We start from the raw sequence: 17,467 nt of genomic DNA on the forward strand, positions 1-17,467 counted from the left end.
AAGTTGTGTTCTTGGCAGAACTGTACAAGTCTATTTCCCCTTTCGTTTCTCTCCCCCAATCCATGCTTTCCTGTGACGCCAGTTACATGTTCATTGCCAACTTTGGCATTGAAATCACCCTGTATGATGGTTAATTCGTGGGGTTTTGTCATTTTCAAAAGTTTTCCTATTTCGTCGTAAAATTGTTCAACTTCATCTGAACTTCCATCACATGTGGGCGCATAGACTTGAATTATATTCATGTTTATTGGTTTTCCATTTATTTTTACCAACATTGTTCTTTCAGACATTGGGACATATCCAGCTTCGCAATTAGCTATATGATTCTTCATTATAATACCCACGCCTTTTCTATGTACACCGTTTAGGTTTCCGGAGTGGTATACTTTTGTGTTTTCAAATCTAAAATCACCAGAGTCTGTCCACCAAGTTTCGCTGACTCCAAGTATGTCCATGTTTAATCTATTCATTTCACATACAGCATTGTTGAGTTTTCCAGTTTCATATAGGCTTCTTACATTCCATGTTCCAATATTTAGTTTTTGTTTTGTTTTACCTCCGGGGATTCTTAGCACCCTCCTTTCGCCGGAGACTGAGGGCCATTCATTCTGCGATGTGTTATTCATTTGTATGATTTTCAAGGAAAATTACTTCAGTGGTTTCCCGTTTCCTTCTGAAGGGTTTAAAGTTTTCCATCTACATATTCAGCCGCTCCAATGGAGTACAGACGCCGTTTGCTGCCGCTTATTGTAAGACAGACGCAGCTACCTGTTGGTCCGCGGGACGTATTTGATTTCCGTCCTACCACCCATATCTGGGAAGCATTCCCCTATCCGCCACCTGGGGACGCGCCCTATAGGGGTTACAGGCTCCCCCTAGGGGAGATTGGTTGTTGGTGGACGATTGGTTGTTGTTATTTTTCGACAACTATCAAAATAGTTATGTGCATTCTCTGCAATGTGGAGACACATGACAGTGGGAGTAGTTAATTTGGTTTACATATGCGGCTACGAGAATTTTTAGGTGTTTCGGTTGAATTCGCATTTAAACGAATTCATCAGTCACACTTATTCTTGAGCTCGAGTCGTCATAAAATTGGGGAAGGGTTCTTTGTTTCAATACAAAGAACTAAGAGAACTGATGAGTCCAAGTGGCGTTGGACGAAACTAGTCTTCTCTGCCATCCCCGAAAGTAATCAATATTAACTACACCCACTTTAAACTTGTTGTTTTTAAATTTGAAAACAACAAATATGAGATTAAGCTTTACTAACATACAAATAGTAAGTAAAACACACATCTCAACAAAACTGCCAAAGTGAGTTATCGAACAACATTTCTATAAAAAGTTTGTCGTCGAACAACATTTCTATAGAAAATGTTTTTCTCGGACAACATTTCTATAGAAAATATTGTTTTCGAAAAATTTTTCTATCGAAAATGTTGTTATTGAACAACATATCTGTAGAAAATATTATTGGGCAACATTTCTGTAGAAAATGATGTTTTCGGACAACATTTCTATAGAAAATATTGTTATCGAACAACATTTCTATAGAAAATGTTGTTATCGAACAACATTTCTATAGAAAATGTTGTTATCGAACAACATTTCTATAGAAAATGTTGTTATCGAACAACATTTCTATAGAAAATGTTGTTATCGGACAACATTTCTCTAGAAAATGTTGTTATCGGACAACATTTTTGTAGAAAATGTTGTTATCGAACAACATTTCTATAGAAAAAATTGTTATCGAAAAACATTTCTATAGAAGATTGTGATATTGGACAACATTTCTATAGAAAATTGTGATATTGGACAACATTTCTATAAAAAATATTTGATATTGGACAACATTTCTATAAAAAATGTTCTTATCAGAAACACTTCTATAAAAAATTTTGTTATTGGACAACACTTCTATAGTAAATATTGTTATCGGACAACATTTCTATAGAAAATGTTGTTATCGGACAACATTTCTATAGAAAACGTTGTTATCGGACAACATTTCTATAGAAAATGTTGTTATCGGACAACATTTCTATAGAAAATGTTGTTATCGGACAACATTTCTATAGAAAATGTTGTTATCGGACAACATTTCTACAGAAAATTTTCCTATCGGACAATATTTCTATATAAAATGTTGTTATCGGACAACACTTCTATAGAAAATGTTGTTATCTGACAACATTTCTATAGAAAATGTTGTTATCGAACAACATTTCTATAGAAAATTGTGATATTGGACAACATTTCTGCAGAAAATTTTGTTATCGAACATTTTTGTAGAAAATGTTGCTATCGGACAACATTTCTATAGAAAATGTTGTTATCGGACAAAATTTTAATAGAAAGTGTGGTCTTCTGACAACATTTCTATAGAAAATGTTTTTATCGGACAACAGTTCTATAGAAAATGTTTTTATCTGACAGCATTTCTACAGAAAATGTTGTTATCGAACAACATTTCTATAGAAAATGTTGTTATCGAACAACATTTCTGTAGAAAATGTTGTTATCGAACAACATATCTGTAGAAAATGTTGTTATCGGACAACATTTCTAACGAAACTGTTGTTATCGAACAACTGTTGAATGATCTCTCAACGTTCATGGATGATTGAAAAATCCACGTTTAGTGTTTTTTTTTTTTTTGCAATTTCCAGAATTGTCCAAATGTAAAATCATCGATTTGCAACTATTTACTTTTATTAGCATACATATATTAGCATAATTAGATAAACATTTCAAATAAAAATTAATTTCCGATTGGAAGTTCATTGCACCCATCAAATTGACGCTCAAACACAGATCGTCCAATCTAAGTAAACATCTCAAAGTTCAATCTGACATTTTTTGCCACAATTAATTAATTAGTAACCAACAAGAACAAAACGAAACTCATCCATCATATTTTCTGCAAAACCATCATTTCAAATACAAAACAAAAAGTTGTGAAAACAGTAAAAAGAATAACATTTTTTATTGCAACCAGCAAATCTGTTTTGAAATCTTTAACATTTGCCGATTAGTGCGGAAGAATGATATTCGCAGAAATAACTTTTTTGGCACGACTCGTGTTTCAAAACAAAACAAAAAAACTGACAATAACTTATCAAACACTCAAAATTAATCCCATTAATGATTTGCCGATTTTTTTTCACACACTTTAATTAAACAGTTTATTTTTTGTTGTACATATTTTTATATACAATAATATATATATATATATATATATATATATATACATATATTTTTTGCGATGAAATATCTTCCATTTAATGAGATTCATTTAAGCAATTTTAACATGTCATTCACTTTTAACTTCCACCTTTTGAGAGGTAAATTTTTTTCACATCTTCTAGGTAGATTGACATTTCAAAATAAGTACTAAAACCAATTAAATTCATATCAATTCCTCCCAATTTAGGTAGCAAAACATCGCAACACATTAAACCGCAATACTTAGACATGCTGCAAACATGCATTACGTCGTTAAACGATTTAAGTTTAAGTTGTCACGCATCAATTTCAATTTCAAGTGCATGGCCAATAACAGAAATAACCGGCTACCAATCCAGCAGTTTAGTTGTTCACAACTGATTCATAGCCAACCAGAGCAATTATTTACTAGGTGTTTAAGTGTATGAAAACATCTGTCAAACACTCGTGAAGATAGAGCCTTTATCAAGAAAGTATACATCAGTGCAAACGTGTTTTTAGTGTTCTGGTACACGATCCATTGAACGTATGAGTGTTGCCAGCAGATACACGCTCCACCGGATTTTTGACAATCAATACATGAACTCAACAGTCCTTTCATGTGTAAACGCAGGGTTAGCTGTGGCCATGGTATACGCCATGATGAAATTAAAAAGGTGAACCAGTAACTATACCAACAAGCATGGTAGAATAAGGAAGGTAATTTCATGCTAACGGCTGATTTCAATTTTTTTATTTTTTTAAGTTTGAAGTACATTCGTTGTCAAAATGAATTTGACAAACATTGTGTAAATGTATATGTGCACACATACTAACATTTGGAAAAATGTCACATAATCTAAAAAGAATATAACAAGGTGAAAACAAACAAATTCAAATTAAAAATATATTATGTAATCCTGCATTTGAAAACACCAAACAATAGCTAGATGTTTCCTTTTCCAATGTCCAGTACCTTCTCCGTGAACACAGAAACGACGAATCAAAATCCTATTGAAGTGTCACGCAACACAAGAAAAATTCCAGCAATGATAGTATGAATACCAAGGCGTCCAACTTTTAAAACATGTCGGCATTGGTTGGACCAATATTAATAATGTATTTCCTAGAATTTAAACACCAATATCAATAAAATCTTTTTAAATAAGTGATATATTCAAGGAATTATTGAACTTAAACTTAGTATGGAATGACAAAATGACGCAGAGAAAATAGAGCCTTTGCCAGAATGTCTTCTTATAGTTTTTATGAAGAGATTTCTACAGCCTTTTTTGAAGAATACTCAGAAAGTCATATCATATACTTTCTTGTGGAAGACTAAGAAGTCTTCTAGTGAAAAAGCCTCAAAGTGCTTCTTATAAAAAAGAGAAGAGCATTTTTTATGTGAGACAGATGTGCAATTGAATACTCAAACCTCGTCTTATTTTCCTTTGGACGATTACTATTAATATTAAGGGGGTCTTGCAAAAATATGGTGGTAGTAGAAGAGACCAAAAAGTCTTCTTGAAAGTTTCCTCAAAAGAAAAAAGTCACCTTTAAAAGCAGAAGGGCGCCTTATGGAACCAGAAATTATTTGTACGGAAGAATATTTTTCTGGAAGACCCATGTTCTATACCACAGCCTTGTCTTCTCCTACAAGTCTCTCTTGTCTTAATGGGACGGTTATTTAATTAAACACTGAATGATCTTATGAAAATGGTAATATTCTCTTATAGAAACGGTATAGAAGTCAAGACTCGTATTAAGGAAAGTATCGTAAATTATATAGGACTTCAATGTATTTTTTAACAACACATGTTTAGGGTTTTATTGGTGATGATGCATATTTCGTAAAGCCACTAATTGTTGTTGGGTTGATGCGACGGTGTTGGGTTTGATGCGACATCATATATAGTATTTGCTAGGTTGAGATAATACTCGTAATTGCAGATGTTTCTTTTAAAAAATAAAGTTTTCTGAGATCCAATCTGTACATCCGCATTTGGTTTGGGTGAATTCAGTTCCCTGTCCCCCAGAGAATAGAAGTTTTCAGCACCAATAACTTTAACCAAGGAAAGCTTTTATAGAATACTCTTGATGTTGTTGCGTTTCTGCCTTTTGTTGCTGCTTGGTTGTGGTGGGTGTTAGCAAATATTCACTCCGCGAATACCAGGTTTGGGTATCACTCGTAGGATTTGCCGAAATTCTTAAAATGTTCTATTTTTCCAAAACGAAATAGGTGTAATAATAAATAAATATTTTGGTTTTGTAATGAAATGTCAAATACTATTTTTGTTGTTTTATATCTGACACGGTCATGTACAGACATACAGAGTTGTATTTACATATATTTGACAGATGCGACTACCTTTTATTATTCTACCATGACCAACAAGACTATTCTGATTGAAAGTGATTCAAGATGTCAAAATTTTTGTTTACATTTTAGTACGAATAATTAACGATGAATTTGACAAATTGGGTAAAAATTGCTTGTCTTACACATACAATTAATTCACAATAACAACTAATTTGACAGATTGGGTGAAATTAAGATCTATTTACCAGGTCACGCAAGTAGCACAACAACAACTCTATTTTGACCAACAATTGTTCAATACGTCAAAATGTTAGTTTACGTTTTCATACAATTTATTCACAATAACAACGGCCAATCAGCTGGCCACTTTATGCCATATTATAATTTCATCATGGCTGAAATTAGCTGGTCCTATGTTTACATTTACGAGATCCACTCCATTTCAACTGTCAATGAAATCCAATGGATTTCAGATGAGATTTCATTTGACGTATACGCAACGGAATTGACACTTGAAATCCACTCGATTTCGTAAATGTAAACATACTATTACTGTTCCACTTTATACGCAAAGGAATTGACATTTGAAATCGAGTGGATTTATTAAACAGTAGTAGTAAAAATTTGTAGATTTTTGTAGGTTCTGGAATAGACATACATATATAATCATTGCGGAATAAAGAGGTGTTACCAGTTAAACGTCAGAATTTATTCACAATAACGCATTACTGTGAATGCTCGTTTACGTTTTGTAGATGATGTTATTCACAATAATGAATATTGACAACTAGAACAATACTCAGCTGTTTTTGGTGTAGTACCTGAATTATTGTACCACACATATATGCTATGTTCCTTTACTTACCTGAGTTAAACATTTTTACCATTTTTAACCTGCAAAGCGTTCCTTAACCCAAAATGTGGTAAAACAGGCAGCAATTATTAAGAGAGTAAGAGAAGAGAGAGAACATATGCTATTCTCTTCTACCATAGGCTACCAGACAAATTTATGCAGGTAAAAATGGTAGAACTGATTTTTCGACATTTGTTTGAGGATTATTTCACAATAAAGAACAAAATGGACGAAGAACAGAAGAAAAAGTCGAACGCTTACAAAACTAAATTAAAAACTGTGAAATAAAAGACGGAAATTGATTTTTTATGTTTCTTTTTGCCATTGCTACCAGATGTACCATTTTTCCGTTCCTTTACTTTTCTGGTAAAAATGTTCATGAGTGAGCAATTTTGACACTTTTCTCTTTTACCACTTTTACCATTAAAAAGGTAAAGGAACAAAGCTATAACAAACAAATAAGCCTAATTTACACTTGCATTTAAAACCAGTATTTGGGGCAAATACGAAATTTATTTGACATATGGACTTGACAACATAAATGACGATTTTTTTAAACAGACCACGTAATTCCATTTAAAATTTTTTTATCACAGTTTATAATACGAAATTTTCTTAATCTAAACCTTAAAATCACTGCGACTATTGACTCTGGTTATAATATAGGGCTTTTCTTCACTGGGACATAGAAAATTTTCATAGATATCTCGTTTAAAAGAACGTTTTTGATTGGGCATTTCAAAGAGATTGTTCCAATAGGAGTGGGCACCTTAAAGAAAACAAAAACTGTTTAATAAAATGTTCATCAGAACACTTTAAAATAACAATACTCACTTGCTGCCTGGGCTTTCTGGCTGATGTGGAAACAATCTTCTGAAGTATATGTGGTATCAGCATTACCATTTGTCAATGTGGGTAGTCTATACTGGTTCGTATAGTGTTCAATGTTGATGGTGAAAGTCTGAAATTGAAATCTGATGTTAGAGTAGGTTTATATATACCATTCCAGCAAAAAGTTTGGAAGTAGTGCAATGCAGAGTTATGATTTCAATACATCTTTCGATGCAGTCCACACGGAGTTATGAAAATGCACTGTGCTCGATACATTTTGGAAGAACTCGCTTAAAGATCCCTAGCCAAGCAAGCTAATTTTTGATCCCTACAGTCGCAGTCTTTTTTCTAAACACAAGAGTGTTAAAATTCTAAGAATTTGTTTTATAAAAAATAAAGAAAGAGTTAAGACTATGTTTACATTAACGAAATCTACTCGATTTCTTCTGTCAATTCCTTTGTGTATACGTCAAATGAAAACTCATCTGAAATCGATTGGATTTCACTTGACGTTTGAGCAATGAAATTGACAGTTGAAATCTAGTGGATTTCGTAAATGTAAACATAGTATAACACTGCAAAAGGCTATAATAAAAACATGACCTTAGCTGTGTCTTTTCAGGTGATAATGTTATACTTTACTCAAATTTTGACATTTGTATAAAGCAAAACTTGTTAAAGGTCACTTAGGAAATTAATTCCGTGACTTTTATCGATTAAAATTATACAAATTATCTCCAATTATAATGATAATGCTCCACTTTAGTCCAATTGGCCAGTACCAATTATCTCCATTTACATTGATAAATGCTCCATTTTATTTCAATTAGCGAGTACTTTTCCCCGTCAATTAAATCAATACAAAGTAGTTTATCATGATAATAAGCACCACCATTCTACTCTAAGTGGCTTTAAATGTTTACATTTTTTTTTAATTTTCATCTTACCTCTGTATTAAATTCATCCCTTTTGGCTACATCAATATCTCTTTGCGCCCATTTATCCATTAGGTTGCCCATAAATTGTTGATATTTCGGAGATTTTCCAAAAATACACGGACACTCAAAGGTAAGCATTAGTCGACATTGTGCCGGAATACCTTTTTGTTTGGTCAGGAGCAAAAGATTTGGTGCTGGTGCAATATTTAACATTAAACGCGGCACATTATCTCTCAGATAACGAAATGTTTTCAACATATTTTTCTCATGAACATCAATGGCTTTGAGTGGCTCGGGTAAATAACACACATCTGCACAATAATCATTATTACCAATCATTAACGTTATAACTTTCCAATCGTGGGTCATATTAACATTTGGATCATGAAGCATACGTTTAACGAGGACCTTAGCCATATAGGGCATATCGCGTGACATGGCGCCCAATTCGGCAACATTGAATCTGAAGGTGGAAGAATGGAAATAATATGGAAATTAAAGAATGAAGATGACAAGGAAAAACGTTGAACTTTCAAAGGATATACATATATGTTTGTCTGTTCCAGAACCTGCAAGAATCTACAAACTTTTACTAGGATAATATTTTTCACTTATAGCCCATTTAGATATGACTTCATTAATCGGATTTAGCACATTATCAGGTTTTATTTGCTAAATCCTGCCAAAATCTTCCAGATTTCAAATACGAAAATAAAACCTCCTATTTATTTTAAATCTGGAATAAATCCTCGTATACAACTCTGTTTTTTTGCAACATGTTGCTAGAAAATACAAAAAGTTGCAAGCTGGCACAAGAAATAGGGTAGACGCATCGGTCAATTGCTATACTAAAAATAATTTAAAATTTAAAAATATGTAAACAAGGCGGAAAAATTAAGTTTATTTTGATGTACAAAGTTGATTTTATTCAACCAAGACTAACATTTACGACATCTAAACGATAAAATAATTCGTTTATTTATTTTAGATCGGCAAACTGCGATAAAATAATGTGCTAACATTTTCAGTATTAAACAATAAATTTGTAATTTGACGTAAGTTTTTTGAGACGAATTCAATTTACAAAAAATTCTTTTGACTGATGCATCTACCTTGGTAATTGTGCTATGAACAAAAATCAGCTGACTGCCATATAAATCCTCCAAAATGTATATCTAAATGCAATGAGATTTGTACTGGATTTATTAAATCCAGTCGAGGATTTATGGCTAGTCTAAATGAGCTATTATTCTTGCAGTTCTGGAACAGACCATATGTGAAATATAAAAAAGTAACATTTGGGCCGTTGTTAGGGTAGAAACACAATCAGCTCGTTGGTTGCTTTGTCCCGGTCCACACTAGAGAGATTTCATTGAAAAAATGTCATGAAAATATGCGTTTCTAGATCGAGTTTCATAGTAGAGTAAAATATAAAATTGTTGTAGTGGGGAATTCCATTTAAGAACGCCTAATTTCATGAAATTTGTTAATGAAATTCACGCTAGTGTGGACCGGGACTTTCTTCGCTTTGCTCTAGTATAAGAAAAATGAAAAAAGCCACGCAAGCAAAAAAAATCCAAAATCCAAGGCACATTTATATAAGGTAGAAGTGACAATCAGCTGTAATTATAAAGCAATGCCAGAGCCTCTTTGCAAATCCGCCTGCGTTCTCCTTTAGGAGGCTCTGGCATTCCTTTATAATTTGACATTTGCGAAGCAAGCAAAGCAAGTGACGATTGATTCTGTTCTGGCCTTTACAAAAGAATGCTTACACTAAGTTCACAAAGGATAAGACAAATGACAAAATGTAATTTCAAAACTTCAAAAATGTTATCTATTTCAGAACCTGCAGGAATCTACTATTTTTGATTTTTTTTTTTTTTTTTGACAAATTTGTAAAAGAAAATCTCTTCAAACATTTCAATAATTATTTACTGGTTCCTTTCCATTAACATGATAAGTCCCAATTTACATTGGGCGAGTTTACTTGCGGCAATTGTCAGTTTGTAGGTGAGAGAGGGTGCTGAGAGGCAAAGGGTTACCATATGCCTCACCTCTCTCTCCTACAAAATGACAATTGCCGCAAGTAAACTCGCCCAATGTAAATTGGGACTAAACAATGTAAACATACTCTAAGATTATATGAATTCTCCCACTCGGTAATTTCATGATAACTTTGTACGCGTCATTTCACTCACCTGGAAGCCCTTTCAGTGGACATCGAATCGCCCAAAGAATACCCATACAAATTGGGATTATATTCCTTGAGTAAATTCGGAAATGTCATATATTCTCTCCATGTACCTTGACCACCTATTGACCATGAAGCACCACGATTTTCATGTGTTAAATGTAATAGATTTGTACCCAATATACCATTACCGGATGTCAAAGAATCACCCATAGCAGCAACAATATCAATATCACCAGGCCTCAGACGATGAACAGATGTTGGTCGGTCAGTGCTACGTTTGCCTGGTCCATTTAAATCACAAAATTCTGTAATATTCTTAGTAAATGTATCCGATAACTGGGTTCTCTAAGGGAAAAAGTAGTTATAATGAAATGTTAACATCTTTGGTTTAGCCAAGGGGAGGATTTTGATTATACCAACACCTTTACTTTGTAGTAATTTTAAATTACTTGCAGTTCCACCAGATCGTCCCATTCCAGTTAGAATGTTTAAACGAAATTGCCTTAACAATGGTCCGAATGTCACATCAAGAGATGTTCTTTGCGCTTCCACAGCATTATAAGAAATTACAGCTGCTAGCAGTAAATGGAACGCAATTTGCTTCATGAGAAACTTATTATATAGGTCTGAAAATAGAAGTATGATATTTTTATGTTTAGAATCTTTATTTAGAGATATTCAAACAAAATCCGGCATTTATTTAAATGACGCATTTTATTAAAAAGCGTTCGGTGTAAATGCGGCTTTTGAAGGGCATTGACAAATGTCAACGTATCCAAGGAACAGATCTAGTACTAGAGCTGGCAAAAAATCGATGGCACTATCGATAATATCGATTATTATTTAAAAATTCAATATCGATAAATAGTTTTGCCTATCGATATTATAATTGTTCCACAAACATCCCATAAGGGACAAGGGAGACTTCTCTCATATCAATGAGTGCACCCCGATTCATATTAGCTCAATGATATGGGACCTACAGTTTATCGCCGAGTCCGAATGGCGTGTCTAAGACACCACTTTTGTAGAGAAGTTTTACATGGCTGAAATACTCAGGAAATGTCGCCAACATTACTGAGGGGTATTTTGCCACCGTTGAAAAGTGTTTTGATGTTGCCTGGCCGGGGAATCGAATCCACGACCTTATGTGTGCAAGGCGAATGTGCATACCATTGCACCACGGTGGCACCCCAATCGATATTATCCGAATAAAAACCCCTAAAGAGCAGTACACATTGTCAGTTTTGAATGTCGATGTTTCGCAATTATCGATAACTGTCAAACCGTCCAGCAACCACAAAACATTTTTTTTTTGTCAGCTCTATCCAGTACCCCGGTTACACTAAACCGGATTAACTCAGTGGGTTTGGGTTTCAAATGTCAATTCCATAGCGCAAACGTCAAATAAATCCTCATGAAGTGGGCTAACTCGGCAAAAATTCTATAGGCCTGGGTACATAAGCAGCTTCGCCAGGTTGCGTTGCTTGCCTGCTTCATTTCTGAAGCAAATTTCGGCGGAGCAAATTTCGAACTAGTTTGCCCTTTTCTTTTTTATTCTTTTATTTTTTTATTATGTCAGAAATGAAGCAGGCAACCAGGCGAGGTTGCTTATTTACCCAGGCCTTAAAGTAACCGTACTATAGGTCTAGTTAATTGCTCTGTTCCAGAGCCTGCAAGAATCTACTAATTTTTACTACGATAACAATTTTGTTTATAGCCCTGTTCCTTTAATTGCAAGAATCTTCAAGTTTTACCACTTTTTACTCGAAAAGCGTTCCTTTACTTCAGACACCACACAATTCATATGAGTGCAGTTTACAACTTATACTACTTTTGCCGGTTTTACCACTTTCAAAAGTAAAGGAACATACCATATGTTATCGGAAAGAATAGTAAAAATTAGTAGATTCTTGCAGTTCTGGAACAGGCCAATTGTCACGCTAATACCATGTTTATATTACAGCCTTTTGCAGGGTTAAAACGCATTTTACACTTGCACTTAAAACAGGTGTTTTGCGAGTTTGCGTCATTTATTTAACAGATACTGTATGTAAATAGCTGTGTCTTTTTACGTGATAATTTGTAGTAATTATTACTTATGTAGCAAATTTTAACAGTTGTATAAAGGAAAAGTTGCTGGAAAAAATGTTTAAGCAACATTTAGTAAGGCCGTCATCAGACCATCTGCTTTTTCACATGTATGACATCAGCTGTTCTGTATATTAGTATACCCAACATACATGTGAAAAAGCAGATGGTCTGATGGCCGCCTAAGTAAAAAGACACACCTGATGACAACATAAATGATGTAAGTTTTATAAAACATGTTAAATGTAAAATTCGTTTAACCTTCTTAATGAGGATTTATTCGACGTATACGCAAAGGAATTGGCATTTGAATCCCAGTGGGTTTGTTAAATCCGGTTATGTATAAACGTACTATAATAGTGCGTTTGCATATAACAGGATTAAATGAATGTCAATTCCATTGCGCATACGTCAATATAAACCCTCATAAGAAGGTTAACCCGGCAAAACGTTCTAATGCAAACGCCGTTTTGGAATACAACAACAACTCTATTTTGATTGAATATCCTTCAATGAATTTTACAGATTGGGTGAGATCAGCTGGTCTTATTATGCCACCTTGTACCATGGAACAGATTAACAGTACGTTTAGATTCAATAAATCCACTGGATTATTCCGTTGCGTATAAATCTCACAAGGATGGTGAAAGTGATTAAACGATTTTATGTGTATGGTGTTCTACTTCAAAAACAACAACTGCGACAAGGAGAAAAAGATACCAATGCTGTGCGTTGATGTGTTTTGCGGCATCAACGCGGAAAAGTTGAACAACGGCACACAACTTTGTTTTGTTTTCGTCTTACACCCTTGAATAAATCTGTTATTCTTTCCTTCTGGCTTTTCATTATCCATCCCATAGTTAGACTCACCACTTTTATTATCGAATATACACAAAAGAATTCCGTACAAGGATGGCTATTTTTTTCCGCTCGTTTTAAAATTTATTTTCCGTTTCGTTTCTCGTTAGAAAACAACATGTTCCGTTTAACATTACCTGACAACGACTGAAATCTAAAGAAATAAAACTTTACCGCATTGCAATCAATCTCGTCTCGACTAAAATAGAATAATACAAAGTTGTGCCTTAATTAAAAACCGCTTTTATTTTCAATAAACATTATATTTCATTGAACAATTTCCACTTTAGAAATGCACTTCGTCAAATTACAAATGTTAACTGCATTAGTCAAGTGTTGCTGTTGTTGTTGTTTTGGTTGTTGTTATTGAAATTTAATTCTAAAGAGATTTAATTACATAGAGATTAAATTAATTCGTTGCTGGGCAGCAGGTGGAGTGATTTTTTTTGATGAAGTTACATTACAGTTTGCACAGAAAATCTTTACGAAATCATGAAATCACATAAATTTGTGGTTTTAAAAGTTTCTAAAGAGAACGCTATGTCGGGAAGAAAACACACAATTTCAAGAAACTAGTCTAAACGCTTTGTCCAGGTCCACACTAAAGAGGTCGGCACATACGGTCCGTTGTGGGTCGCGTTAAAAACAACAACCACATAAAAAAGTGTAAGTTATGCCAAGTTTGTTCTTGAAGTTATGATGTGGTTGTTGTAAGGTGGCCTTAAGACCGCGGCACATACGGTCCACTGAGCGTCGCGTTACAACAACCACATGAAAACTTCAAGAACAAACTTGGCATCACTTACACACATGTGATTGTTGTTTTCAACGTGCAACGCGTCACACAACGGACCGTATTTGGCCAGACTAGCAAGGTTTCTTGAAACCAATTTCGTTAAATTTTCTGTTCCAGTTTCGTTAGTGTCCACACACGTTAACGTGAAATTTAAGATTTTTTGCGTGTCCTCTTTATTTTACCATTTGCGTTTGTTGTGTTTCTCATACCAATAAAAACAAAACAAACATAAATGAACTAAAAAACAACACAAAATAATTAGCATTTAAAATTAAATTACTTTAAAAGCACGCAATTTATATGGGAGCAGTTCACCACTTTTACCTTTTTTGCCACTGTTACCATGGTATAAGTAAAGAGGTAGATTTAAATGAAAAAAATCTATAGAACCCTTGTTTTTCTTGAATTCCTAAAATTTCAAAATAAAAGCAACAAGTGAGTTTGTTTGCAATGCATTTTTTGAACATTTTATAAAAAACGATAAAAATGAATGAAGAGTTATGTTTTCTCCACATAATCGAATTGTGAATATGATCAACTGATTGTTTCAATGCAAATCTCACCAATCTCTTCCATACAAATGGTCTAAAAACAATTTTAAAAATCATTGAATTCGATTGTTTTTAAGATTGTTTGAAATATTATTCAAACACCACACACACATACACAGTTTGCTTATATTGTTTTGAAGTTTTAGGCATACTCGAATGAAAAAATTTAAATTGACATAAAGCTTTGGCTAACCTTTATTATTAAACCATGACTGTTACCATTTTTAAAAGTAAAGGAGCAGGCCAATTATTTAACTGTTTTGGGACAAAGTGTGCCGAGGGCTTAAGTCCGTATTTACATTTGTCAATTTTCCTTGCGGCAACTGTCAGTTTGTCGGTGAGAGAGGGTGCTGAGAGGCAAAGGCTTACCAGATGCCTCACCTCTCTCCCCATCAAACTGACAATTGCCGCAAGGAAAATTGCCTAATGTAAATATGGACTAATTTAACCCTGCGTTTACACATGACAGGACAGTTGAGTACATGTATTAATTGTCAAAAACCCAAAACTTGCCTCTGTGACGTAGGCGTCCAGACAACTGAAAAAACAGTTGTAAAAAAGTGAATGAAAATCGTCGATTTCTTTTTGTTTTCCATTCACATATTTTCTTCTTGTTCATGTTCTTTTGTTTTCAACACATTTCAATTATTATCTTACTTATTTTTACAAAAATGACAAAAATTTGTCTTCCCTACTGTCTGTGAAAAAATGATGGACAGCTAGGAGACAGCCGACAAATGTGTGTATGTGTTAGTAAATCAGGGTTGTATTTGCAGACTGTCTGTCTTGTGTAAACGCCTAGTAACTAATTTCATTCGAAATTTGAATAATGATAACTTATGCCCGTAATTTCTAGCCCTATGTAACCGGGTAGGTAGCTACCTATTAGTTATCTTTACCTACGAGTTTGGTAATTTCTACGTGCCATTTACCGAGGCGTGTAAATTTTGAAAACATGTGGTAACATTGTTGATTTTCATTCATGATTTCGTAAAAACATTGCCACCTATAAGTGTTTTACAATTTTTAACACATTGGCAACGATCAACCATGCAAAATTTTTAGTGTATGTAACACGGCCGTTTTCGACCCGGTAACGTTACCTATGGATTGAAATTATGAAATTTTGCTTACACGGGGGATATCTATGAACTCATAGATAACTACGCGTAGAAATTACGGGCATTAGAAAGCGTATTACTTTGGTTAAAGTGTTTTTTGTTTTCACTTTTCCTACAAATAAAAAGAAACGTTTAAAAGATTAGGGTCCATTATTACATGTGTTCTTTTACTATCTGATGGATTTGAAAATGCAAAATAAACTAATTTGGAGGCATTAAAAATATAATTTTCACATTGAAAGTTAATGACAAGAAGCTGCTCCTTAAAAATTCAATCATCACTTTTACTTTTAAGTTAACCGGAACGCTATAAATCTGTTCGGTAAATCCAAACTATAACAAAAGATGACTTATAATAATGGGGGTAGGAAATTAAATATTCAGCTAGACTTTGACATTAACGAAATAGACCTCGATGACTGTCTGTTTTGTTGAACGGTGTGTCCCAGCAAAAAGTTTGCATCCGCGGATACAGTTAAATCACTAGAACAATTGATGCTGGAGTACATCTTTTCCTATGAATTCACCTATGAATTTTACAAGAGAGCGCGCAGCTAGGATGCACTCCAGATGCACACAGCCTTTGATGTAGTGTTTTGGATTGAATTTAAATGTAGTCTAAAGATGCTATAAAATGCAAGCCATTGCAAATATCCCAAAATAAATAAAATACATTGCTTATTCGTGTAAACAAGAATATTAACTTTATTACTCTAATACAAATTATAAAAACTCTCCATTAAATTTGATCATAACTGAGTTTACTTCCTCTGCTCTGCTTTTTGTGACACCGCAACTGATATTGCTTCATCATCCAAATGGTTTTTCATTTTTCTTCCGACTCCAGTTCAGATTTCCACAAAGACTAACTCCACTTCAAAAATAATTTGCGTCTCGTGAATTACAAAATGTTCGTATCCTTAGTTTGTATTTAATTTTTTTAACAAATTCTTATAATTTCAGACACCCTTTCTTGTGTTCAGAAAAAAAAAGACTGCGACTGTAGGGATCAAAAAAATGGCTTGTTTGGCTAGGGATCTATAAGCGAGTGCTTCTAAAATGTATCGAGCGGAGTGCCTTTTTCATAACTCCGTGTGGACTGCATCGAAAGATGTATTGAAATCATAACTCTGCATTGCGCTACTTCTAAACTTTTTTGCTGGGGTACTATGCTAAAAGTGCATCTTCTTTACATTCCGCCATTCTACCGATATTCATCGCTAAAATTCCTGTATCGTTAACTTTGAGTTATAGAATAGAACTTTCGGTATTTCAAACGAACATTTTCGTTAATTAACGATATCGGCTCGGTAGAAAAAAATTACAGAATCCCACTACAGTAGTGGGATTCTGTAACTCATTTTTGCTGCTATCGATAATTGTCGGTAAAATTTCGATAATTAACGAACATTTTCGGTAAGTTAACGATGAATAAAAAGTAGTCGCTAGCCTCTACCGATTTTTGTCGGTAACAGCAAATTTGAGTTACAGAATCAACCTACAGATCTACCATTTTTCCCTTCCTTTACTTTTGTGCAAAACTTGTTACGTAAGAGCAATTTTGACAGTTCTCCCTTTTGCTACCTTTAAAAAAGTAAAGGAACGAAACTTATGCAATGGAATTAGGCCTGTTCGATAACTTTGCAAGTAAAAAGTACTTGTAAGTTCTTGCAACTACTTGCAAGTACTACTCATTTCTCTTTA

The 17,467-nt window shown here is 33.9% G+C and overlaps 1 protein-coding gene and 1 long non-coding RNA gene across 3 annotated transcripts; one reads left to right on the top strand and one right to left on the bottom strand.

Annotated features, from left to right (window-relative positions):
• The first annotated feature begins 3,448 nt into the window (after positions 1-3,448).
• On the top strand, positions 3,449-4,384 carry LOC141403958 (uncharacterized). The gene is made up of 2 exons (XR_012412927.1): positions 3,449-3,887; positions 3,977-4,384. It is a non-coding gene; the product is annotated as an uncharacterized lncRNA (long non-coding RNA).
• A 2,492-nt stretch (positions 4,385-6,876) lies between these two features.
• LOC141403959 (phospholipase B1, membrane-associated-like) lies at positions 6,877-13,588 on the bottom strand. 2 transcript variants are annotated; one of them, XM_073987083.1, is made up of 7 exons: positions 13,308-13,583; positions 10,767-10,972; positions 10,535-10,691; positions 10,351-10,465; positions 8,162-8,615; positions 7,218-7,344; positions 6,877-7,152 (listed from the first exon to the last, which is right to left on the bottom strand). In XM_073987083.1, the coding sequence occupies exons 2-7, from the start codon at positions 10,950-10,952 to the stop codon at positions 7,004-7,006; spliced, it is 1,188 nt and encodes a 395-aa protein (XP_073843184.1). In that variant the 5' UTR covers positions 10,953-10,972; positions 13,308-13,583; the 3' UTR covers positions 6,877-7,003. The 2 variants fall into 2 exon arrangements, with proteins under 2 accessions (XP_073843184.1, XP_073843185.1); XM_073987084.1 differs by having other exon boundaries at positions 10,351-10,691; positions 13,308-13,588.
• Between the last annotated feature and the right edge of the window lie 3,879 nt (positions 13,589-17,467).

The sequence above is a fragment of the Musca autumnalis genome, unplaced genomic scaffold (assembly GCF_047663935.1).
Source record: "Musca autumnalis isolate F117 unplaced genomic scaffold, ASM4766393v1 scaffold_4, whole genome shotgun sequence".
Taxonomy (NCBI): Eukaryota; Metazoa; Arthropoda; class Insecta; order Diptera; family Muscidae; genus Musca; species Musca autumnalis.